The sequence below is a fragment of the Esox lucius genome, chromosome 15 (assembly GCF_011004845.1).
Source record: "Esox lucius isolate fEsoLuc1 chromosome 15, fEsoLuc1.pri, whole genome shotgun sequence".
NCBI classification, from domain to species: domain Eukaryota; kingdom Metazoa; phylum Chordata; class Actinopteri; order Esociformes; family Esocidae; genus Esox; species Esox lucius.
In genome coordinates, this window is record NC_047583.1 from 25414272 (window position 1) to 25441303 (window position 27032).

The window sequence follows — 27032 nt, forward strand, 5'->3', positions numbered from 1 at the left end:
TTTATAGGTCGACTGCAGAAGGCCTTGTTTTCTATGATGTTCTCGATTGACCGGATACGGAAACAGCACACGCTGCGCTGGAGAGAAAAAAATTGCAGCAGGCCATACAGAGCAGGCTAGCCACTAGCAGTCACTTTCCTCACGCCGTTAACCGTTACCTTCTGTAGCGTTTCATGATTGCATCTTTTCGCAAATCTGCTATTTTTTATTATTGCAGGAATCTCTTGCTATTATTTCTACAAACGCATTTGTTTGTAAAAATCTATCGAAATTCAAGATAGCTACCTATCGATTGGTTCGGGGATTGCACATGAATATTTAGCTACCTATTAGCCTGCTAGCTACAGTTAAAATGGCGGATAACGAAGATGAGAGCAATATGTCAAGTAACGTTACAACAACAGAGGTAGAGCACGGTACAGTATCTCAAGTTCAGTGTGTTTCCGGATTGCCGGTAATTGAAACACCTACCGAATTAGAAAACCAGAACCAAGTCGTCGAGAAATGCATTGAAACGAATGCACCAGAGATCACCGAAACAACAGATTTCCTGCAAAGCTGCACAAAAGAGGAGCCATTCCTAGCAAAACACTCACAGGAAGCTGTGATCAAAACTGGGGGCAATGAACAACAACCCGAACAGACAATAACGTCTGTTGTTGAAACCTCAGGTATTGCAACGGATGCACATTTTTCTCCAGTCAGTGCTGACTTTGTAAACGCTCTTGCACCTGGGACCACTATAATTTACGTGCAACCAGACGGTAGTTTTGTAGAAGGATCAGGTCTAACGGCAGAGGAGCAACAACAGCTAGTGGAGCAGTTGGTCAAACAGGAGCTTGTCACAGTGACGGAGAGTGAGGCTGCTCGCTTGTTTGAACAAAATCAAGGCATTAAAACACTCCCTCCTACTTCATCACAAACACAGTATACAGTTCCCAGTACGGCATTGGCTCCCAACGAGCTTCAACAAGTTATAGAGCAAGTTACTAAATCTCAGCAATCAATTGCCCCACCCAAGGAATCTGAGCAGGTTGTAACGACACTTGACCCTGCAACTGGTTTGTTCACGACTGTTGCGGCCTCAGAGATCACAGTGGCCAGTCCGCAGCCACTGGTCACCATGCAGAATGCATCCCAGCAGCTGAAAAATGTTGCTAAACATGTGGCACTTCAGTCCCACAATGGTACGCGACTAGTCCAGAAAAAGGTAACTCATTTTGGAATTCATTCTATGGTGTCATCTTATTTGTCATCCAAATATGTGTTTTAATTATATGGTATGTGAATTACAGCACATGTATTTTCAGTATTGTGTCAAATACAAATTTAGCCGAGGAAAAACAGGAAACATTGCATTTTAATCAGCTGTATGAAGTCCAGCCACCAGACAACAGTGGCCACTACTGATGTTAATATTGTCTATACTTTACCAGCAGGAAACCATTCGGATCCAAGTTCAGGTGCCCTCTGGGAAACAGGAGGTGAAAGTACCAGCACAGACTACAATTTCAATCCCCCAACAGAAGAACTTGGCCTTGGCAAGTCAAGGTCAACAGGTCAAGGTGTCTACCAATGGCAGTGTGAGCAGCAGCCCTCAGATCATCCACATCACACCCGTGGTTGGGCAGCAACACTACTTCCTCCAGCAAAACCCCGGAGATCCTCCCATTCAGCTGCTCCTGCAGAGCTCCACCCCCGTGGTTGGCAGCCTGGTGCCCGTTGTGCACAAACTGCCCATGCCTGTTCAGTCCGCTGCCCAGCCGCCTGCCGTCAAGGGCCCGGTCAATGGAACGACGGTCACGGTAGTTCGGTCTGCTGCAGTGGCTGCTCCTGCCCTGTCCGTTTCTAACCCAGCTCCCGCTGTGGAGAAAGTGAAAAGGGTCAAAACCCGAGTGAAAAAGGCGCCAAACATTAAAACGCGCTCCGGGAGGGTGTCCAGACCGCCCAAGTACAAGGTGAAGGACTATAAATTCATCAAGACAGAGGATTTGGCCGAGAGCCATCAGTCAGATTCCGACGACTACTCTGAAATCAGTGTTGAGGAAGAGGACGACGGAGAGGGTGGTTTAAAGGGAGCGTCCTCTATGAGTTACAGTCACAAGCGGAAGGCCTTTCAGTGTGAAACTTGCGATAAGGCTTACATAGGCCATGGAGGCCTTTCCAGACACTACAGGTTGTATCCGTCCCACGGTGAACTGAAGTCCCCACCTGAAGGAACACCTAAAGAGGACAGAGCCGACGCTGGGGCCGAACCCGACAAACAGACTGAGGAGAGTAACTCCAGCTCTGTTAAAGACACGCCAAGTCCTGAGAAAAGTGATGCTGCAGAGAAACCGGCTGCTGCAACATCAACCACTCAACCAAAAGTAAGACTAGAAAGTTACCTGAAACAATTAAATGTGAACATGTCTGTTGTTGGGTTGTTTTTCCAGACAAATTACACCGCGCCCTAGACTAAAAGTCATACGGAATGGATGTTTTCTAGCTTTTTAGTCTTTCTCTGGGGAAATGTCTATTAGTTTTTTTCCCTTATTCACTGACTTCGGTGGACCTCCACAGGTGGATACCATGGCAACCCAAGAAGTAGCATCTTCTACCAAACCAGCAGTAGGCCAGGAAGGGGTCCAAGCTCGGGGTCCAGGCAGACCCAGGGGACGTGGAAGACCACCAACAAAATGCCTGCCTAAGGTGGCAGCCCACCCAGCGGTGAGACTGGGGCGGCGAGGTCGACCCCCAAAGCTAGCAGGAGGTGCAACCAGTGTGGAGCAGCAGGCCCAGAGAAGGAAAGCACGACTCAAAGAGGTATATATTGAATTAAGATCCCGGATCAGAAAACATTTCTCCAATACATTCTTGCTTCCCATCATTTTACGCATATACATAATAATGTAAAATATAGGCTATATATAAAAAAGAGCATTTTATTCTAGGGCGACGCGTTAGGGTGTCCGGAATGACACCTTGCCCCATTGACTTCTCCAAACATTTTGTTAGAATAGCACAATATGTCTGTATATTAAGTGAATCTCTGTAATTACATAGGCTACATATTTTAAACAAATAGCTTGTGTTAGGCCTATTTTAGTTTCTCTGGCCCTGTATTTTGGGTTATGTATTTGCCTTTAGCCAAAATGAAAACACTAACACCAGTTAAATTAGCCGCCTACTTTTTTGGTCACCAGGGTAAGTGCGAAGCATTTCTCTTAAAGACACTGGATGACTGAATGGTAATTAATTAAGGTGAAAATATGACCCTGTTTTTTGGGGCCAGTCCCTGCTTTTGGTGGCCTGTTCCAGGAAATGTCCCCAGTTAAGTATTCAACATAAAATTGAGTTATAAAAAAAAAAAGTATTTTCACTTCCTAAAGTTGTTGGATTCACCAGTGGCCCCTGCTCTACACCTTCATAATGTAGCAAAGATTATGGATACATTGAAGATGGAAAAACTGTAAAGGAAATTATATTGGTCTTGAGAATTTTTACGGCCACCTAGTATGACTGCACTCTGAGTAATCAAAGAATCTAGATATGACAAGCTTCTTTGTCCTTCTTTGGCGGTGGGTCTGTGATGGTCTGGGGTGGCATATCCTTGGAGGGTCGCACAGACCTCCATGTGCTAGCCAGCGGTACCCTGACTGCTGTTAGGTACTGGGATGAAATCCTCAGACCCATCGTCAGACCTTACGCTAATGCAGTGGGCCCTGGGTTCCTCCTGGTGCAGGACAATGACCGGCCTGATGTGGCCAGAGTGTGTAGGCAGTTCCTGGATGACGACAGCATTGATGCCATTGACTGGCCCTCACGTTCACCTCACTTGAATCCAATTGAGAACCTCTGGGACATTATATAGCGGTGCATCTGAAACCGGCAAGTAGCGCCACAGACTGTCCAGGAGTTCACTAATGCCCTGATCCAGGTCTGGGAGGAGATCCCCCAGGACACCAACTGCTGTCTCATCAGAAGCATGTCCAGGCGTTGTCGGGACTGCATACAGGCAGATGAGGGCCTTACACACTACTGAGTCACATTAAGCGTTGCCGTGATCAAAATCACGGACGTTGGAACAGCTTTCAATGGTTTTCTTTGATTTTCGGTGTGAGTTTTAATCCAGCCCTCAATCGGCTGGTTGATTTTATTTTCCGTTGACCGTTGTTACATCATTTTGATCTCAACAAATTACACAGTGTACAGTAAAGATTTTGATCTTTAATATATTTCGTTCATCGATACCGAAGTGTTCCTTTAATTTTTTGAGCAGTGTATTATATTTTATTTAGCTATAGCTTACATTTTTATTTACAAACCACAAGTTCCTGAAATGAAACTCTGTTTGGCCTATAGATTCATTTGTCTTTGAGCATCAATGGCGGTAAGAAAAACATACAATTATGTAAATACTATTACTTTGTCATTTGTCCCTTTAGGTGACTCATGAGTGTGATAATGAAGAACTCATGGAGACTGTTCTTCCTCGTTTGGCTAAAGTCATGACAGTTTGGGAGTTCCTCCTAATGAAGGTACGGTCACCACAGGAACAGTTGCATGCTAAGCCAACAAAGATATAGAATTAGCTACACAATATTTGAATCCATGCTGATATAGTGGGTACTTTGGGTTATCTAATTGCAGGACTTGATAGGAAAGCTGTTGACATCCTGGGTTTAAAAGCCCATTTCTGGACATATCAGTGATATATAATATAATTTTCATTCAAATATTTTGGTTGTAGGGACATTAAGTATGTGCCATGGTTCTGTTTGTCCCCCACAATGAAATGTGGGTCTGTGGGTGTGGATGTATACATGTATGCTCCAAACTGTTTCACTGGCACACTTTTATTTTACTTGAGTTTATTTTTACTTTTCACAGTAACACTTCTCTAAAAAAAACAAATGATCCTTCTGCATGAAACTTCTGAGCAGAATTTTTGGTAGAAATGTTCATATTGTAAACATTTTGTATGGATATTGCAAACAAAGTGTCAACAGGTCACCTTAAATTATTGGCACATTTTATAAAGATGAACAAACGGCTGTATGAAACCAAACTTCATGAGCAATTTGAGCAATTAATATTTTTTTCTCAAGAAATTAGGTGTCAAAAACCTTGCCTTCGAAGGCTTTCTGTTTTACTGGGATATAAAAAATCTAATGAGATGAATGCTAAATCCATTAGTCTTACATCACTGTGTGGAAAGACAAATAACTCCTAAATCAGGAGCCAAAAAAAGGGCAATTATTAAGTAAACATGCCCAGTAGAGTACAGCAGGCTGTCTGTCCCCCGTGCGGTAGAGTACAGCAGGCTGTCTGTCCCCCGTGCGGTAGAGTACAGCAGGCTGTCTGTCCCCCGTGCGGTAGAGTACAGCAGGCTGTCTGTCCCCCGTGCGGTAGAGTACAGCAGGCTGTCTGTCCCCCGTGCGGTAGAGTACAGCAGGCTGTCTGTCCCCCGTGCGGTAGAGTACAGCAGGCTGTCTGTCCCCCGTGCGGTAGAGTACAGCAGGCTGTCTGTCCCCCGTGCGGTAGAGTACAGCAGGCTGTCTGTCCCCCGTGCGGTAGAGTACAGCAGGCTGTCTGTCCCCCGTGCGGTAGAGTACAGCAGGCTGTCTGTCCCCCGTGCGGTAGAGTACAGCAGGCTGTCTGTCCTCCGTGCAGTGAGGAAGATGGTTTGGGATCAAATGAAGAATGAAGGGCCATGGTTGGAGAGTAACAGAATATGGTTACATATTGGGGTTGCTCAGTTTCCAAATGTACTATTAGGTCCCACCTCCAAGTCTATGGCCTGTTTGGAAGGATTGCCAGAGAAATGCCTTTTTTTAAGAGCAACCAACCAACAAACCACCTAAGGTTAAAACAGCATTAACACTTGGATCTGATAAAACTAAAATTGTGCTTTGTGGCACCACAACTCTGTGGTAAGTTTGGTAATGGATCTTTAAAAATATGGGGGCTGTTTTGCTTCCCCTGGTTCAAAAGTAAATTATTTGAACACAAAAAAAGGTTTCAATGCCATCTCAGTCTCTAGTAGCAGTGTTTTGAAAAGGACAGTGCTAAAGTACAGACATTAGGACCTCAAGTATCTGGAAAACATGTATGAATGAATGATCCTAAGATAACTTCAATGTATTCTTCAATCTTATAAGAATAATAACAAAAGAACAGTGCCTTTATCCTTTTAAGCGGAAGATGCACAAAATACTCCATGAGTGCCACAGTGTTTACACACATCTTTGGGGAGATGTATTATTTAAGAGGTGGTACATTTGGTTGATTCCTTAAATCATTATTTTAGTAATTTAGCAGATACTGTTATCCAGAGCAACTTAATGAAGTACAATATGTTGCTGGTGTTGGCATATGACTATAGTTCATTACCTTTGTTGTTTATTATACAGCCTTGTCTGCACATCTTTATCAAGGGGCCAATCATGTGAGGTGAATGTATGCAAGACCTTTGGTATTTGACCACACGGTGGGGCTGTAACAGGCACATGTTCATCTGTTGGATTCACTAATGAAATTGGACTCATCCTCTGAGATGAGTAGTTAAGCCACATTATCTCCAACACTGACAGCCCAACTTTGAGTAAACTTGGGTGAATGATGCGTCTTGCCTTAAATAACCGGTATTTACCGAATGACACTGATTGGCACAAGGAGGGGCTCTATGGTAATCTAACTGAAATGCATTTGTCACAAGCGGTATCTCGGATGTCAAAAGAAGGGAAATACAATGTGTGGGGGACTGCATGTTTACTGTTTCCTTGTTTAAAGGTGGAGAAGGCGCGGCAGCCCAAAGCCCTGTTTTCAGATGTGTATCGGGAGTTTGAGCAGCTCCACAGCCAGGTGAAGAAGATGGCCCAAGACTACATCAGTAACCCACAGGGTGTCCACACAGCCTTGGAAGTCCACAATGTTGAGGTAGGAAGAAGTATATCTATATTATTCCAATACCATTTAACCCATTTGGAGGTAATTGCAGGGTTGAGTACTTGAATTTGGATATCTGGTAATCAAGTCCTGGAATATCTTGGAAATTTGACTTTTTATAAATACATTGCTTGAAAAGATCTTGAAATAATTTATCCCTTCTCCTGTTCCAATATAAGTCGCCAGTGATTTTAATGCTAAACAGTTTTTGAGCTGTAGATGGATTTACTAGTTTTCAGTTGTGTGAATTGAGTATTGCGTTGCTTTACTCTGCTGCACTTCTTGCGGCAAAACCACATGGCAGAAATAAATAATGACAAAGCTTTACATTTTTTTTTAAATCTGTACAAATCTATTGAAAATAAAACCGGATATCTCATATACATAAGCATTCTGACATTTTTCCATGGCACTACAAATTAAGCTAAAATGCATCCTTGATTTAGAAAGGCACACATCAATATAAGGTCCCACATTCCTAGCACATATCATTCGGTGAACTGCGTATCATTCGGTGAATTGATCAGATCAGAATTAATTTTTTCCTTATGCTCAGAATCCTTTATTTGGCCAACTTCAGACAGCGTATGTCATATGACTTTTACCCACGAGTTCTTTCTACCAGAGATGGGGACAAGTCACACATGGTCAAGTCCAAGCAAGTCTCAAGTCTTAACCATCAAGTCTCGAGTCAAGTCTCAAGTCACAGTTCAGATAAATCAAGCAAGTCAAGTCAAGGGTTCACCCTAAGCAAGTCAAGTCGAGTCCTTATAAGTTTCAAGTCAAGGCAAGTCACAGTACTAAAGAGATGAACGAACACACACACACACACACACACACACTGTCCTCTGTTTCTGACATGCGCTCGGTGCGAAGCTCGATTTCAAAATCAAATATTTTTCTCCTCTGTGGTAAAATTTTTTGGGGGGACGAAGCGGAGGGATCTTGAATCAGCCTGAAGGGGTTGTATTCGCTATAACAACCGCCTCGCTATACCTTATCCCGCTTATTACATGGCTACCTACCAAATAAATCTATAATTTGACACAAAATATTGATTTCAAAAGGAATTTATTGATATAAAAACGATTGTATTGCTTCCTCTAAAGAAAATAGTCTGTTCCGTCTCTGGTTAGAATCCTGCTGCGTCCATAGCAACGCGCTGTTTTTCATGGCAACGGTCTGTTATCAAGAAATAACACGCATTCTGCACTGGAATTCAGCCAATCCATGTAATAAGGGCTAATAATAACAACCTTATAAACTAATTATTGTGACTGAAAAAACTGCCTATAATGTATTACGCTGTAATTATTCTTGTCTGTATGAGTAAAAAAAAAAAAACTTCTTCAAAATGTTTAGGTGCTAGTAATCACATCAGCGCCTCCATGTTAGCCTTTCATGCAGTAAAGTTAACTGTTATGGTGTAAGCACAATGCTTTTTAGTTTCTACAAGCAGTCCACAAACACTTGAAAATGCCCACATTTAATACAGACATTATAGCCTACGTGTAATAATATACATGCCCGCTCATTTTAAGATGCCCATCAACATTAAAATTCAGGCTATGCCACTGTTATAGTCAAATTCCCTTACATCTATTTACCAGACGTATTCAGTAATGATAATAGTCACATTTCTAACAAGAAAAAAAAAACAATATGCAACCAAGGCCAAATGATGACAAACAAAAGATTAATTAATTACATTAGTAACTTAATCGTTATAGATCTTAGTGATTACTTTCTTACCTTTCCTTGTGGTTCTTAAAATAACAAATGAAATTTGACGTAGTTGCATATTTTAAATCTGGCAAATATTTTTTTATTCACACGGTCCAGTTCAAAGTCCTTGTATCCAAACAATACTATTTGTGGAGCACGACTAACGTTACTGTCTGCCATGTTTGGCGCGGTTTGAATTGTGCAGCGTTAAAGGCACATACGCTGATTAGTGGTGCTGATGTCACAACATATACAATAATTTTATTGCTGTTTGTTTATTATAAGTTCAAGTCATTGTCGAGTCTTCCACTTCAAGTCAAGTCAAGTCTCAAGTAACTTGTTCTCAAGTCAGTCAAGTCAAGTCATTTTCATACTTTAATCAAGCAAGTCACAAGTCCTGAAAATTGTGACTCGAGTCAGACTCAAGTCAAGTCATGTGACTCGAGTCCCCCACCTCTGCTTTCTACGTAGCAGCTCTACCATAATGGCCTGATTGGTGGAGTGCTGCAGAGATGGTTGTCCTTCAGGAATGTTCTCCTGAAGCTCTGTTAGAGTGGCCACTGGGTTCTTAGTCACCTCTGACCCAGGCCTGTCTTGCCTAATCATTCAGTACAGTTCTTTGAAAACATTTGGATCATTTGAATCACTGATTCATTGAATTAATCCTTTTTCCAAGCTCTTAGTTTCTTCTGAATGTTACCGAATTAAGCAAATGTAGTAGGCCAACCCTGAATAACAGCAATAAAAAAAGTTATCGAATTCACCTTGCATGTTTGGTTTCTATAGTTAAGGAGTATGCACATCTTAAACTGCAATGAAAAACCAGTGCTACCTTATCTTAACATGTTTCCTGCCAAGTCGGATGCACTCTGGTTCTTACTACAGAAACACCACCGGTTCCAGAATTGGCTAAGTTGTAGTTAAAGATGATGGCTCGGCCTGTGTGTCATACATGTTAAAGCTAGGGAGGAGGTGGAGGACTTCATGGATGAATACGAGATCCGATTATGCGGGATCCGATCCGTTATCCGACTTGGTTGGATACAACGATGTAGTTGACTGTCTGATCAAGCTTGGTTGCCGTGGTTCTCAGATCGGTGAGAAAGAATACCTACAATATTCGAAATGATATAAGAAGAAAAAATCTTGAAAATATTTTAAAACATCATATCATTAAAATCTATGCTTTGCATTTGGATAAAGACGGGTTATTTGAGCGTTCATCGCTCTTAACAGCATGTGTGGTTTGAGGTTCTACTAAACCTGCAAATAAATGCCTATGTTCCGCGGTTCAGGTAGCCAATTTCATAATTCTCTCAATGGAGATATGCGATCAGATGCTTTTATGTTACAAGGCTTGGTGGGTAGGACTGTTGTAAAATAATTTACGTTTTTCGCAATCCCATGATATCCAACGCGGCTGACTGTGTGAGGGGTGACAACTCATTTCAGAAGCTCTGCGACTCTAGGGTGCAGTTCTTGTAGTTTAATTATTTTAAACTACTGTAATAAATCCTGCATGCACAGTTACAGACCTATATTTGTTCTCATGCCATTTAAGGATGTGCTTAAGCAGCTTACTGTATTTAACAAATTAGCGAAAGACAAGATTGCGCATTTTGGAGAAAGATGCTTAGTGCTTCCTTTCAACAAACCACTTGTCTCTACCTTTTAAATTAGAGAACGTTGTAAAAATGCAACATAAGCTAAGTCATGTATTTGACAGACAAACTATAACAAAATCCCGTGGGTGATTAAAATTGGAATAGGCTACAAGTTGGCTCGGATGTAGTATTTCAGATCTGTGTAACATATTGGCTTCCACTATTTTTGAAATTATAGTTATTCAGTGGATTGTGACATCTGACAGGGGTTAAGCAGTGGTGAGAAGAGTTTGCATTCCGATTTCACAGTGGCCTAAACCTCTGATTCTCTTGCGCAAAAGTGATTCACCAATTGAATGAATCTTGTAAAGCAGTGATTCAGTACACCAAGTTCACTGAAAAGATTTGTTCAAAAAGAACGAATTGTTCATGATTTGCACATCACTAGTCTTGCCAGGTCAAAACTAAAAATGTTTGACAGCATTTTCCTTTTACTGCCATAATCACATGCAGCTCATTGTTTTATTCCTGCCAAATCACAGGGAGACCTTTCCCACTGAGCAAAATAATTTGATGCATATTTTCAACCGGTAAATTGAATTGGGTTGCAAACGCCTTTTCCGTTAAGCAGTAAACAGTGTGAAGATGCATTGCATGTATTGTAGTGGGTAATAGAGTTTTAGGATTTTTGTGGAGCACTTGGCAACAGGGGACCTGGGGGCAGGACTAACCACTGTATTGGCAAGTATAATGAAATGTTGTTGTGATCTAATTGTTGGTACCGTCATTCATACCCTGAAAATGGCACACTATCACTGGTTCATTGCACACACAAAAAAGTATCATTTTATGGCCCTTGACAGTAACTGTTCATGAAAGTGAGGCATTGAGTAAATGTGCATCCGGACTAGTAATGGATCAGTTGCCAAAGAACAACTCTGTTTGAACAGCTCCCTTCAGTAAACCACAGGAAATGAATTGAAACAGTGACAGATCACCTCTCTGATGTACGTGGTCTTTGTTGTTGAGATAAGGATTGGCATACATATATTGACTTTCTCAATTTGACATAGCGATAGCTCATGTTTAGAATGAAAGTATTTTCTTGTTTCTGGAGTTAAGTATTTTGAATAAAGAGCTCTTTGGAAGCCAAAAGAGAGCCATGTGAGCTGGCTCACTGGAGAGACTCAATGTCCACCACTGATTCTGACATTAGAATTGTCATCCCAATGCAAAGTGCATTTGGAAAATGTATACAGTACTAGTTAAAGGTCTGGACACCTAGAATGTAAAAAGCTGTCAAGGTAAAGGGTGGCTACTATAATATTCTATAATATTAATGTATTTTGATTTAAATTTGTTTTGGTTTCTACATTATTCCATATTTGTTATTTTATACATTTACATTTAAGTAATTTAGCAGACACACTTATCCAGAGCAATGTACAGTAAGTACATACATTTCAAAAGAGCTAGGTGAAACAACCAGCGTAGTAGTAAGCGCATTCTAATCATTAAATTAGTAATCTGCAAATGTCAGTGCTTGGAAAAAATATGATACAAATAAACAAAAAGATGACAAAAGACAGCAGGTGGATGCAATGGAAATATTTTAAGTACTCTGTTAAAAAGTGTTAATAAAGACATCATAGTTTTGATGCCTTCACTATTATTGTGCAATGTGGAAAATAGCAAGAAATAAAGAAATAACCTTGAATTTAGATTAGGTGTCCAAACTTTTGTCTGACACTGTATAACGTGGTAATGAATACATTATGCAAAATAAATGTTTGTGTTTTTTTTATTTTTTTTGCTATAAAACAATACTCTCAAATTGAGGTCCTTGAAACGTTTTTGGAAAGTCCCTGAATTTAATTTGCCAATGTTTGTGCAAACCCTTTAATTGATAGCATCATCCTTTGTGTGTAACACAATAGACATCATGAGAACCACTGGGAGTTGAAACATTCAAATGTATTCCAAAATTTTAAGCAAATTGTACAGAGAAATTAATATCATTGTCTTGTCACTTAGGTTGCCAAATCGCTCGGCATCTTTGATGAGGTGAACAAGTTAAAAGTCCTTAATCCTCCAGCACAGCAGAATGTTACCAACATGGCAGCCAAACATGTTCGCTACATGGAGGTAAGCACCATTTTAATTTGACTTCACACTAATCTGCTTTAGCTTTTATGCAATTTCTTTCATAGTGGTTTTGCTCAGATTCAGTATAGATTAATGTACTGTAATTATATATATTTCTTTTACTCAGAATTCTAAAATGTTACCTCCAACGAAGCGATTTAAAATGGAGAACCGGGGGGGTAGTCAGATCCAGAACGGCATTGAGACTTCCAAAAAAGGTATGTTGTATTTTCTTTTTTTACATAACACAGATAGTTACTTGAAGAAGTCATGTAAAATCTGAATTAATTTCCCTTTGTCCTCAGAATCAAGTGCAGCCAAAGTAGACAGCATTGTGACGACAAGCATAAGTGACATTACACCACAAACTCAGTTGCCCACAAAGAGCCCAAAGGGCCCACAAGCCACTCAGACTGTTAACGTCAAACCCCAGGTGGTCTCATCTAACCCAGAGACAAACATAACACCCATGGAGTTGATCCAGGATCACTTGTCCAACAGCTTGACAGAGACCGTTCCCTCAGCGGTAGAAGAGGAGGCCATGGAAACTGTTCCGAGTGTGTCTGGTACCGAACCGACTGAGGTTCTGAGCACCAGTGACATAGCAGATCAGATGAAGGAGCTAGAGAAGGCCTTGGCCACAGACCCAGTTACAGCAGATGAGCAACCCAGTAGTAGTAGCAGCACCCAACTGCAGCAGACCAGCCCTACCCCAGTCCAGCAGAGTGGCCTGGCCCCTGATGAGTCCACCTCTAGCGGAGACCAAGTGGTGGTTCAGGAGGCACAGAGTAGCCAGGAGGGCCAGGAGATCTATATCCAGACAGAGGGGCTCACCATGCACCTAGCGGAGGGCCAAGAGGGTGACGTGGCCTCAGAGCGGATCGTCATTGTAAACGGGCCCGACGGCACCACGATGCACATCCGAGCCCCCGAAGGAGTCCCCCTGGAAGCAGTCCACGCCCTGCTTGGTATTGAGTCTGAGGGGAAACAGCTTTGATTTGTTCCACGATACCAGGGTCCCTCAACGCCAAGCACACATCATCCCCCATATTGTTTCTGTTCCATCTGGTGGATTTTTATTGTATTCCAAGTATCCTTTGTATATTTGTAAAAGTTTTTCTTTTTCAATGTGGTGTTTTCATATTTAGACAAATTAATAACCCTTCCTTTACATTGTTTAGTTTGTGATATGTTTATATGTAGATAAATATCAAAAGCAGTTTAAAAAAAAAGTTGCACTATTTTATTACTTTTTTATATATTTGGGTGTAACATTTTCCAAACAAAAAATAGGTTTGTAATCCCCTGGAAAATGTATGCAAAGGAAGGGAAATTAAAAAAAGAAATACGATTAAAAGAAACCGGTTTTATTAATTTCCATGTTTCATTTGTTGTAATTCATTGTTGCAGTACAACCATTTCATACGCTGTACAGTACAACTCATTTTCCTCTTAATAAAAGGATGTGAGAACTAATGTTTTATTTCAGTCCGCTCCATTGCCATGCTTCATTCAGTGCTTCACAGTTCCTTTAACAGTAGTCCATAAATAACAGAACCCCATTAAAATGACTTACAAATTGACATTTAGACTGGTCTATGCCCAGTCTCTAACAGAAGACTCTCTAAAAGTAGCTTCGCACTGTCGTCTACATAAGGCTGATACAACCAACAGGACAGATACACCATGGATAGATCTGGGTTAGTTGTGTGAGCTAGTTCCTGAAGAATGTCCCGCTTCAGTGTCAGTTCTTGATTGTAGGCTTCGTAGAGCTTGGAGGAGACATCAGCTGCAATGAATATGGGGTAGATATTTCACACACAACATAAAACATCTTGGGCTGGATGTCAATGAAGCCTACTTAAAAGCTATAGATAATCTCAGTTAAGTGTGGAAATAAACAGGGAGAACTCTGATTGTGGCACACATGACTGATAAGTATTTACAAAACAATCTTAAACTGATTGATATTCTTACCAAACTGTGACGTAGGCCAGGTCTGAAACAAAGGAGATTGTCTTCCTCCTGTTCCGTACTGGAATGTCTCAAGATCAATGATTCCCTTCTCAGAGGAAACCAACTTCTGCATTTTTGATACAATGTGAGTCTGATGGAAGGATAAAATTGGTCAATGAAACTAACACCTCAATTGTATCTTGACAATATCCTTATTGTTCACTATTTTCTCACAAAAAACAATAACGTAAATAATGTAGGGATTGTTGCATTGGAAAGTGCTAATTCGTTATATTTTGCAAGCAGCCTAGTTGTTGTGGGTTCCTAATGAATGAAGCCTTAGCTTGACGTTCTAACGATTCCCCTCGAAAATCTACAGTACTACTCGATGGAGTTGACCAATTAACTTTGACATAAGCAGTAATTGGTACAAAAAGATGGTCAAGAATAATTAATAATAGAGAAAATTGCAAGCGGTCAAAAAACTGTCTCTCCTTGCCTGACTGCCAGCAGATTACAACCCCAAAACTTTTCCTCACAAGATTATCGAAGACAAAAGGGAGCTGAGTTACTAGGAAGGAAAAATAACAGTCCCTTATTCCCAAATATTACAAATGTCATGTAAATTAGGTTTTATACATACAAAATAATCCACCCATTTTAGTAAGTGCGAGGAACAAAAATTGTATACATCACTGTAAATAAGAATTGTAAATAAATCCACTGTAAATACTGTAAAGATTCCTTCCAATTCCTAATAAATAAATTAACTGTGTAGTTACTATTGTTTGCATATTAATTTAAATGATTGCATGCTAATTAGTCAAATATTTATATTTTATCAAGAAGCTTAGGCTCCTACAGTTGTAATATACAATAGTAACACAGATTATTGGGAACTTAAAAATGTATCCAAAACTTAAATTAATTTACAGTTTAGTTTTGAACAAACTTGGGCACCTGGACATTGACATTTACACAATTTTGACATGCAAAACTCAATCGATCATACTTTATAATACATGTATGTGGTTCCAAATACACTGTGTGCACAATTATCAGGAAAATCGTATTCCAAGATTTATTTTATTGTTGAACAAACAAAATTCTCTCAGTCAATCCAAAATATAATTCAACCTCAAACCTGTATGTTTAACAAAGGAAAAATTAGTTTTGATCTATCTCAGGGGAATACATAAGTATGCACAATTATTAGGCAACTAACTTACAAAAATAATTTCTCCAACTCACCTGTTTATTCTGCATTTTTAGAGTAAGTGCAACAAATAAGTAACACAAAATGAAATTGAAATAATATTTCTAGCCTTTCAAAAATATTCAGTGACCGATATAGCCACCCTTTTTTTCAATAACTGCCATGAGCCTTCCATCCATGCAGTCTATCCGTTTCTTGATCTGTTCACGATCATATTTTGCTGAAGCAGCAACCACAGCCTCCCAAATGCTGTTCAAAAGGTGTATTGTCTTCCCTGACTGTAAATCTCACGTTTGAGAAGGGTCCACAAGTTCTCAATAGGATTTAAGTCAGGTAAGGAGGGGGGCCAGGTCTTTATTCGGGCATCTTTGAGGCCCTTGCTTGCTAGCCAAGCAGTGGAGTTCTTGGATGCATGCGATAAAGCATTGTCCTGCATGAAGAACATGGCCTTCTTGAATGCTGAGGACTTCTTCCTGTACCACTGCTTGAAGAAAGTATCTTCCAGAAACTGGCAGTAGGTATGGGAGTTCAGTTTCAGTCCATCTTCAACCCGAAAAAGTCCAACTACCTCATCCTTAATGATAGCAGCCTGTGCCAGTATCACTCCTCCACCTTGCTTGCGCCTGACTTGAAGTGGTGCCGTTTCCATTAGTGATCAAGCCACGGGCCCATCAAGAGTCACTCATTTTATCTGTAGATAAAATCTGTCTTCTGGTATTTCTTTGCCCAATCTATACGCTTCAATGTGTGAATCTTATTCATTGGTGGTCTTCTTGACCTTGGCCATGTCTCTGAGTACTTGACACCTTGTACTTCTGGACACTCCAGGTAAGTTGCATTTCTGGAATATGGTGGCACTGGAGGATAATGGGTTCCTAGTAGCTTCAAGTTTAATTATTCTCAAGTCTTTTACAGTTAATTTGTGTCTTTGGTTCTCCATTCATTTTTTGCACCCCAGTTGACTATTCACAAACAAAACATTTGAGTGTCCGGTGGTCACGCCTCAATAGTTTGGCTATTTCAAGAATGTTGCATCAGTCTTGAAAGGAAATTTAAAATGTATGACTTTTCAGTGTCAGTTCAATCTCTTTTATGGCCCATTTTACCTGAGGTCATGAATCTGCCTAATAATTATGCACACCTTGATATAAGGTGTTATTCACTGTTGCCACACCCTCCCTCATTACACAAATACATACAGTGGGGAGAACAAGTATTTCATACACTGCCGATTTTGCAGGTTTTCCCACTTACAAAGTCTGTAATTTTTATCATAGGTACTCTTGAACTGTGAGTGACGGAATCTAAAACAAAAATCCTGAAAATCACATTGTATGATTTTTAAGTAATTAATTTGTATTTTATACATCAGAAAATCAGATCTTAATATTTGGTACAGAAACCTTTGTTTGCAATTACACAGATCATACGTTTCCTGTAGTTCTTGACCAGGTTTGCACACACTGCAGCAGGGATTTTGGGCCACTCCTCCATACAGACCTCCAGATCCTTCAAGTTTCGGGGCTGTCGCTGGGCAATACGGACTTTCAGCTCCCTCCAAAGATTTTCTTTTGGGTTCAGATCTGGACCTTGAGATGCTTCTTACGGAGCCACTCCTTAGTTGCCCTGGCTGTGTGTTTTGGGTCGTTGTCATGCTGGAAGACCCAGCCACGACCCATCTTCAATGCTCTTACCGAGGGAAGGAGGTTGTTGGTCAAGATCTCGCGATACATGGCCCCATCCAACCTCCCCTCAATACGGTGCAGTGGTCTTGTCCCTTTTGCAGAAAAGCATCCCCAAAGAATGATGTTTCCACCTCCATTCTTCACGATTGGGATGGTGTTCTTGGGGTTGTACTCATCCTTCTTCTTCCTCCAAACACGGCGAGTGGAGTTTAGACCAAAAAGCTCTATTTTGGTCATTGACCAGGTCCTGCTGTGTAGTTCTGGGCTGATCCCTCACCTCATGATCATTGATGCCCCACGAAGTGAGATCTTGCATGGAGTCCCAGACCGAGGGAGATTGACCCTCATCTTGAACTTCTTCCATTTTCGAATAATTGTGCCAACAGTTGTTGCCTTCTTACCAAGCTGCTTGCCTATTGTCCTGTAGCCCATCCCAATCGTGTGCAGGTCTACAATTCTATTCTTGATGTCCTTACACAGCTCTCTGGTCTTGGCCATTGTGGAGAGGTTGGAGTCTGTTTGTTTGAGTGTGTGGAGAGGTGTCTTTTATACAGGTAACAAGTTCAAATATTCATCATTCATTCATTCATCTTCTTCCGCTTCATCCGGGGCCGGGTCGCAGGGTTCAAATAGGTGCAGTTAATACAGGTAATGAGTGGAGAACAGGAGGGCTTCTTAAAAACTAACAGGTCTGTGAGAGACGGAATTCTTACTGGTTGGTAGGTGATCAAATACTAATGTCATGCAATAAAATGCAAATTCATTATAAAAAAATCATACAATGTGATTTTCTGCAAAATCGGCAAGGTATCAAATACTTGTTCTCCCCACTGTATCACCTGAAAATGATTCCATCCAATGAGCATTCAAGTTTATATGGTGTGGAATTGGAAAATTTTCATAGAAATAATAATACAATCAGAATACTCACTAGCCTAAAAATTGTGCACGCAGTGTAGAACATACAGACATTTGCAGGAATTAAATAATTCATAGATTTTTAAATAGGGTATTTCCAATATCCTCAGATAAAAACATAAGCTATTTGTAGTTAACAAATTGTTGGGACAATGCCAAGACTGTTACAGAAATACGAAGCAGAGACATGGGCTAGATCAGTGGTTTCCAACAGCACATTTTTTTTGTAGCTCTGGACAAGATACCTAATTTGACATAAGTACATCAGTGCAAATATGACACACCGATTAGCCATAACATTATGACCACCTGCCTAATATTGTGTAGGTCACCCTTTTGCTGCCAAAACAGCTCTGACCCATCGAGGCATGGACTCTGCTCGACGGCTGAAGGTGTGCTGTAATATTTGGCACCAAGACGTTAGCAGCAAAACCCTTTAAGTCCTGTAAGTTGCCAGGTGGGTCCTCCATGGATTGGACTTGTTTGTCCAGCACATCCCACAGATGCTCAATTGGATTCAGATCTGGGGAATTTGGAGGCCAAGTCAACATCTTGAACTCACTGTTTTCCTCAAACCATTCCATTAACAATTTTTGCTTTGTGGCAGGGCGCTTTTTCCTGCTGAAAGAGGCCAATGCCATCAGGGAATACGTTGCCATGAAAGGGTGGACATGATCTGCAACAATGCACAGGTAGGTGGTATGTGTCAAAGTAACATCCACATTAAAGGCAGGACCCAAGGTTTCCCAGCAGAACATTGCCAAAAGCATCACACTGCCTCCACCAGGTTGCCTCATTCCCACAGTGCATTCTGGTGCCATGTGTTCTCCAGGTAAGCGACGCACACGCACCCAGCCATTCACGTGATGTAAAAGCATCTTCCATTGCTCCGTGGTCCACTTCTGATGCTCACATGCCAATTGTAGGCGCTTTCGGCAATGGACAGGGGTCAGCATTGGCACCCAGAAAGGGCAGCAGCTACGCAGCCCCATACGCAACAAACTGCGAAGCACTGTGTGTTCTGACACCTGCAGGTACTGACCACTGCAGATCGGGAAGACCCCACAAGGGCTGCCGTTTTGGAGATGCTCTGACCCAGTCATCTATCCATCACAATTTGGCCCTTGTCAAAGTCGCTAAGATCCTTATGCTTGCCCGTTTTTACTGCTTCTTACACATCAACATTGAGGACAGAATGTTCACTTGCTGCCTAATATATCCCACCCACTGACAGGTGCCATGATAACGAGATTATCAGTGTTATTCACTTCACCGGTCAGTGGTCATAATGTTATGGCTGATCGGTGTATCAGTGTTATTCACTTGACCTGTCAGTGGTCATAATGTTATGGCTGATCGGTGTATCAGTGTTATTCACTTCACCTGTCAGTGGTCATAATGTTATGGCTGATCAGTGTATCAGTGTTATTCACTTCACCAGTCAGTGGTCATAATGTTACGGCTGATTGATGTATCCTAAGAATATATATTATTGACTCACCATTTTGTCTACGACACTTAGTAAGTTGTCACACATCTCTTCAAGTTCACTACTGTTTCTAATTGCATTCTCTGGAACAGAGGTGGAAGAGGTGTCTCGACTCTCCATCATGACCTGCATCTTTTCATGTGAACTGATAAAAAAAAAGGGGGGGAGAGACTGTGTGTAATTTAGAGGTCTCACATTGGCATGACTTGACATGCAATTATATTGTCAGACACATGACAAAACATGAAGTGACTTACTCTTTATTCAATCCTAGATTGACTATGTTATTCGCGATGGTTGATCCTTCATCATTCAGTCGGTCCCATTTCAAAATCAGGTTGTGCCAGTCTGCAGCATTGTCTTTCACTTTCCTAGCACTGCCAGTCACTACAGACTGAGACTTTCTTCCAGGAGTGGTGGTCTCAGACCTTTGTGCTGTTGAAGAGATAGATATCCTTTTATGTGTGGCCAAAGACTGTATCTGCCTAAAGATGTGTCAACTCAAACCCTTCGAAAGACAGAGTCAAATTTGTTAAAGATAAATAGAGCATAACTGCTAAATAGTGGACATCACCAGTTGTACTTGTGTAACTCTGGTTCTATGAAGGAAGCGTCAATGCAATCAATAAGGGATATGCCACATACTGTCAAGCTTTCCTTTGTGGCCTTGCGTTTGATAAACCTTGTCCTGAATGACTTCATATTTCATTAATACATAGGGTAAGAATAAAATCAAACTGACACAATTATATGCAATGAGTGGTGAGCATATAAGATGAAGGGAGATGAGCAGTAGGAATATATATAATACATTTATAGATAATGTACACATTTACAGATTCAGTATAGTTTATTTAGGTGCAGGGAGAAGAGCAGTTTCGGGTGAAGTATAGTGAGGCTGTTTAGGTACCTGATTGGAGGTGTCTTCATTTGTTGAGCATAGTGTTATTAGTCTCTTGGGGACAGACTGCCTGATATTGAGGTGAAATATTATTTTGGATAAAGTGATCAAATGAAAAAATGTGTGATTTCAACTGCTTGCTTGGAATGACTTATAAGTATAATGTACAGTCTGTTCCAAAAGTATTCAGACCCTGACCAATTCCCATATTACTGAAATACAAATGTTACTTAATTTGGTTCTTTCTAACATTTTATTTTAAAACAATGAAACACAAAATATATTATTCTAAAGTGAAATTGGTTTATTTTGGGAAATGTTTTTAAGGAAATACAAATATTCAGCCTCCACATTCATTCAGCTTTTGTTGAAATCAAGAGCTTTAAGTCTTTTGATGTAAGTAGGTCCCAGCTTTGCACACGATGTTGAGGGATTTGGGCCCATTCTTCTTGACAGATTCCCCACAGGTTGTTTGGATTTGGCTAGGGCACTGCAATTTTCAAAGTGCCAAGGATTCTCAATGTTATTAAAATATGCCACCATAAGATATTTTCTCAGTTTTGTTCTTGGGGTACTCCAATTTTGAAGCAGGTTCTATTGCAGTATTTTGCTGTATTTTGCTCTATCCATTCTTCAAATGTTATCAAGTTGCCCAGTCCATGATGCCATCACATACACACTGTAGAGATTATGCGACACATGGTCAGTGTTAAGTTTGGTAAGGGGTCGAGTTTTTGTGCTCCATACACAAAGTTATGCATTTTTTGTTTTGGCTTTTGATACAAGCTGTTTCTGAATGGCATCCCTGCCATACATTTCAGCGTTGTGAAGCTCACAATGTTCAGTTTTTGTCGAGACCGAGTCACGGAGGTGCTGATTCAATTTGTTGGTATTTTTCAAGGCTTTTGGGGAATTGAGCAACCATCCTTGATATTACTATATTTTAGTCGTTTCCGTTATTTTGTCCACCTCCTGTGTTTCATTTGACTGCTGTCAAACCATCTACGCTTCCATACCCTGATGAAGAGTGATGCGCAAATTCTAAACTCTTTACGGTAACTCTATCAGTCACACTTCTGGAACACCCAACAGAAAGACCCGCCCCCATAACAACAAGTTCCCAGTAGGGGACCATACTCCAGCTGATGCCTGCCTCGAAATCCTCCTGATGGTCCGCTATCATTAGGGAGTACTGGATGAACCAAAATAATATCACTCTGGCAATGTTGGCTACGCAGTGCTAGAAAGCCTACATATGAACTTACTTCGTGTACCGTAGCCCGGTGAAACCCTTTTACAGTTCGAAGTGGGAAGTGACACTAAGTGTGAAACAGCAACGACTTCAGCACCGTCTTGTTCTAAATGTCCCAACTGGCATGTCACGGACGGTGATTTCCGATAATTTATGTTGACCAATGCCAGCTACGTAATTTATCCGGCGCCCATATAAATAATATTTAGAAGTTGTAACTGCGCTATACTGCTTTTGCAGATAAATAGCATATGCGTTCGAGAAATTAAGGCTTGTCAGATTCGACTCTCGCAAGATTTGTTCTCAGATGTCCATAGTCTAATCAATCTACTTCTAAACATGTGTTTATGAAGGAGCTCTTTACTTTACCTTCCATTGTTAATTTATTCCCATTGTTTATAATATCCTCGTTCAGTTTAAGTAGTTACACATTTACATTTGATTTACTATCACTGCCGAAGCAAACTTCTGCGTAACTTCCGTTCTTTTCTTCCTCCGGTTCTATGACAAACAGTCGGCTCCAGAAAATATACCGCCATCTACCACAGGGAGTATTGAACTACAAGGGATTAAATGTCCTAGCCAATCCCAAAATATTCTCAGTAATGTACACAAACAAAAATATTGACATTAAAAAGGATTTATTAACTACTTTCCTACATTTACATGGGGGGTCCAGGGGTTGATATTCATGACAGATTAGTGTTCAACAGATGGCAAAAAAAGGACCAAGGAATGAGAGGATCACTTAGGGGGTTGCGTGCTGCTGTGTGAGTGTGGCTGACTATCGGTCCCAGAGTCTCCTTCAGTCAGTGCCTGGTGATACAGGGTGTGTAGGCGCTCAGCATTAATATCAGCAACCTCAGCCCCTTCACAGCACCGCTGCCAGGCTTGGGGGATTGCATCGATTCCATAGTGGGCCCCGGCAATGGCGCCTGCCATGCAGGCAATGGTGTCTGTGTCTCCCCCCAGGGCTAGACTGTAAGCCATTGTCCTTTCCAGGCCACCGTAGTGCTCAGGCAGGGCCTCCCGGGGCTCCAGGCAGTGCAGCACACAGAAGATGGCAGTGGGGACAGAGTGCAGGGCTGCAATGCCATTGCCTGAGTACAAAAGTAAAAGTTGGGAAAGTGATAAACTAGTCAGTCTTGGGACCAGCAAAGAATTACAACATCTTATATGGATAAAGTCACCATATAATAATAATAATAATAATATTATATACACTTACAAGCTCATATTCAAAGTCAAGACCTTCGAAGTGCATTATCATGCAGGTCCACCACACATTTCACACCCATACACAGAGAAAGGCAATATTCTATTAAGCCACTATAAGACACCATTAATACATATTTACTTACTGGTGAATAATAAAATATTAGCATTGATTTACTGATGTACAATCACTAGAGGCAGGCTAATGATGCATTTTGTGTTAATGCATATGCACCAAGATGTTCAAATAATCCTAATCTATGTTGTGATCTATTTTATATTTATCAACATAAATTACTAATATAACAATATAGTAGTATAGCAAATATGAAATATTATACAATTAAAATACAAATAAATTATAAAACCTTGTGCAGAAAAGCTTAGGTCATCCCTAACCATGAAATGGAAGAAATGGGTGTAGTTCATTAGAAAATCTATAGACAGTAATGATTGTGCTATTGGCACATGTGATTAAGGACTAAACGAGAAAGATTGTTCATGCCTGTGACTCTGGGAGGGGTTACAGAACCATTCAACCACTGTGGGGACATTATGGTTAAGGGCTGCTTACCTGTCTCTTGGGCTTGCTATGGAGTTCAGTGCTAACATAAACTGTATCTGAATTCAATATTTCACTAACTCAACAACTGAAAAAATATTAAGTATTCACAATTCCAATTTCTCACTTATACTTTTAGTGTTGAAGCATCATCCAAACAATTGTTTTGGTCAAAGATCCATTTGAGTGTGGAAAGAGGTAATGATCAAGGGGTGCTGACAATGGCCAAGCACGGGACTCATTTCTATATCCACTCACTGCTGGTCTCGAGTCGCTACGCCTCCAAAATTCCAAAGAGCCTGATTCTCAAGACTAGTACAATATTGATGCCACTTTCTAGCACCCCACTGTTTAATCTAATTTTTCAGAATGTTTATCCACCCAGCCTGCAAAGTCAAGCAAGAGATGATACGCCTACTCCATTTTTTTGACAGTGACCAGATCCCTGGTAACATACCAAGGCTGAAGTAGCTATTCCATTTTCTACAAATGCATTAACTTTGATTATTTTTGAATTGTTCCCCCAAAACATTTTAGTCTTTAGAATTGTATGTGGAGATGGTTTAGATCATGCTTTGAGGATAGTCCAACCACTTTCTTTTAAGAACCAAAAACATTTATAATTTTACTCCAGTACCAACCTGTAGTAGCTAAGTAGTCACTTAGCTACTACACAACTCCCCAACCCCGTCTCAGTTCCAAGTTTTTCACGCTGCAATAGTTTGTGCCAGGGGACTAGGGTCAGTCTGAAAACTTTGCTAAAGTACCCTTTTGGATCTACAGAATGTTCCACCTAATTTCTCCGGTATCCTGTTGAATCATAGGAAGGACCTGAGTCCTTGGACCTAATATGGATTCGGTCTAAAGAGTCTGGACACTGCACCGCAATATTAATGCAGATGGCCCAAAAAGTTAATGTACTCTTATAATCTTTACCTGGCACTGCCAGAAGAGGACTCGCCACCCCTCAGAATCCAACTCCTCTCTAGGATTCGTCCTAGCTTCTGACCCAACTAGGGAGATTTTACTAGTCACTTAGCATCAATTTCTTGTTGATGCTTGCTTTTTGGGGTTTTAGGAATGTATTTCTGTCAAATGTGACAACAGCAAATATTGAAGCCAGGTGTGTTACATGTGTTTTTCTTTCAGTGTTATTTGTTAATACATCACTCAAAATACATCTTTTCAACAGGTGTAGTTCCAGCAAGGTAATTTACTGACCTAGTTCAGATATGACTTCCTCAATGCTGACATTGTTTCTTTCCATCAGATCCTTGACTTTGTGCAGACGTTTACAGAATGGGAACTCTGGCTGATTGAGACTTGGAGATACAAAACAGATGTTTGGCAGAACAAAAAGAAAGAAGAAATTCCATCAAAAACATCCTCTATGCATCAGATCATTTTACAAACACCCTAGATATGAAACCCTGTTTTAGTGTGTTGTATATGAAAACCACTGTGTGTGTGTGTGTATACATATATATTTGTGTGTGTTTGCCACTGGTACTCATGCAGTGCTGCAGCATGGATTTGAATTTGGCCCACCACTCCTTCAGCAAAATCTCTCTCCTCTATGTTCCCTACATTCCTCACAAATAAAACATACAAATGGCAGAAATATATCTTTAAAGGCAATGATTAAAATCTCTGAAAGAATGGGCACTGAACCCCAAAGTAAAGTACTATGTAAGTACTCACACTCTTGCGTCACTGCGGGCAACATCCTCTCCTTCCACCTCCTCCATTTCCAAGAGGAGTTTTCTGACAAACTCATCTGGCTGTTCCAAAGCCCCCTGTAAGGACAGGTGGACCGCAAGGGCTTGCAGTACGGCTCCATTGTAACCCAGTGAACAGGAGTGGGTCAACATTGCACCAAGCCTGGAGTACTGGAATGAGAGAGACACAGAGACAGAGGATAAAAATACAGCAGTCCCTAGCTAAATTAATATTGACCGAACAGGGTGGCCAGTAATGGTAGCCATTCTAGTCACTTGCCCACACATGTTCTCAATCGCTTACCCTCTTAATGTCGGCTATTTTACTGAAAGCCAGCGCAAAAGGTGCAGCCCTCATTGCACCGCCATTCCCAAACGAGCCACGACCACTGAACTGAGCTTGTGCTGGCTGGAAGACATCGTTCAGGTTCGGCGAAGCAAGCTTCCTCAACACCTGGATCACACCTGCCCCGTAACCCCGCCCAGGAGACTGGCTATATTCCACTGCAAACCTGCATAGGAAAAGATCCAAACAAGAGATGTATACAAACAGTAGTGAAACTACAACACACATTGACCTCTGAGTGTCTACTTTACCTGCCTGCCATGTCTCGCTCGTCAAACCCTGCCCTGGCCAGCAGAGACTGGACCACACAACGGGTCATGGCAGTGTCATCACTATACTGCAAAATACCTAAGGACACACACGATGACAACATGAGAGTATGTGATGGTGGGTGTTACTTAATCTGTTTTGGAGACAACCCATAATCCCTGGCCCTTGTGAGTGAGCCCTATTCACAGAAGACTGCTATAAATACTTTGCCTTTTTCTGCAGTTGGTTAATGTTGCAGGGAACATCCACATTTATGATGCGGATTATGTTTATTAAGTGGGAGGGGGGAAGGGAGGATACGTAGTAATATATGTCAGTGTTCATACAGTAGACCTCAACCAACACATTAACATTACTGTATTTCAATAGAAGTAGTGATGAAGTTTGTCTAACCATCGCCACGACTCTCGTCCTCCAAGCCGTTCAAATGCTGCAATACGCGATCCATCGGTACCTCCTCGGCTCCTTTCAAATTCTCCGCCAACGCAAGTCTCCCAGCACCGAAGCCACAGTGCACCGCGGAATCGGGATCGAAAGAGGCAGGTCCTCCTGCTAATACTGTCCGCATCGGAACCTTGGCCATATTGTAACTTTCTAATACAAAATATGTACCTCCTCTGCAAAAGCGACTGATCTCCAGTTCGCTGAATAGCTAGAACAAAACGTCAAGTCTGCTTTCCTTGCTTCCTGTTGACGTTTTGTTGACTACTCCGATCTGGGCCACGCTCAGTTGACAAAACGTTTTCTAACGTAGGTGGGTAGATGTTTCATGAATAGAGCGGAAGCTATTTCATATTCTACATGTCGAACTTGGCATGTTGGTTCTATGTATACTTTTTCTATCTGATCGTTCTGAAACGTTGCGTCCTGTTGAACACGCCTCAGAGTAAAACCTTGATCGTTGCAGCGAACAACTGGTGCACCGACACCCACTGATTTTGCCAATACTACCGTACATTTTCATCTGCAACGTTCAGGCTCAACTAGTAGGATACCGATCCAAATATGCGTGGAAATTCTTGAATTGATTTTACATCGAAAAGTTATATAGGTTGTCAACATTTAATATTTTCCCAATTAATGGATACAAAATCCACAAT

The 27032-nt window shown here is 41.1% G+C and overlaps 3 protein-coding genes across 4 annotated transcripts; 1 reads left to right on the forward strand and 2 right to left on the reverse strand.

The window, feature by feature from the left end:
* The first annotated feature begins 122 nt into the window (after window positions 1-122).
* On the forward strand, window positions 123-13892 carry znf839 (zinc finger protein 839). Of its 2 annotated transcripts, none has more exons than XM_010892911.5 (8): window positions 123-1210; window positions 1437-2369; window positions 2563-2805; window positions 4428-4520; window positions 6775-6921; window positions 12294-12404; window positions 12532-12622; window positions 12710-13892. In XM_010892911.5, the coding sequence occupies exons 1-8, from the start codon at window positions 353-355 to the stop codon at window positions 13399-13401; spliced, it is 3168 nt and encodes a 1055-aa protein (XP_010891213.1). In that variant the 5' UTR covers window positions 123-352; the 3' UTR covers window positions 13402-13892. The 2 variants fall into 2 exon arrangements, with proteins under 2 accessions (XP_010891213.1, XP_010891214.1); XM_010892912.5 differs by having other exon boundaries at window positions 1440-2369.
* Window positions 13861-22314, reverse strand: cinp (cyclin-dependent kinase 2 interacting protein). Its single transcript, XM_010892914.4, has 5 exons — window positions 22191-22314; window positions 19926-20103; window positions 19681-19813; window positions 14382-14511; window positions 13861-14193 (listed from the first exon to the last, which is right to left on the reverse strand). The coding sequence occupies exons 1-5, from the start codon at window positions 22195-22197 to the stop codon at window positions 13991-13993; spliced, it is 651 nt and encodes a 216-aa protein (XP_010891216.2). The 5' UTR covers window positions 22198-22314; the 3' UTR covers window positions 13861-13990.
* A 131-nt stretch (window positions 22315-22445) lies between these two features.
* On the reverse strand, window positions 22446-26649 carry adprs (ADP-ribosylserine hydrolase). Its single transcript, XM_010892908.4, has 6 exons — window positions 26326-26649; window positions 25914-26010; window positions 25621-25828; window positions 25300-25487; window positions 24820-24920; window positions 22446-22921 (listed from the first exon to the last, which is right to left on the reverse strand). Exons 1-6 carry the CDS (start codon window positions 26513-26515, stop codon window positions 22566-22568), a joined length of 1140 nt encoding a protein of 379 aa, XP_010891210.2. The 5' UTR covers window positions 26516-26649; the 3' UTR covers window positions 22446-22565.
* Window positions 26650-27032: the final 383 nt, after the last annotated feature.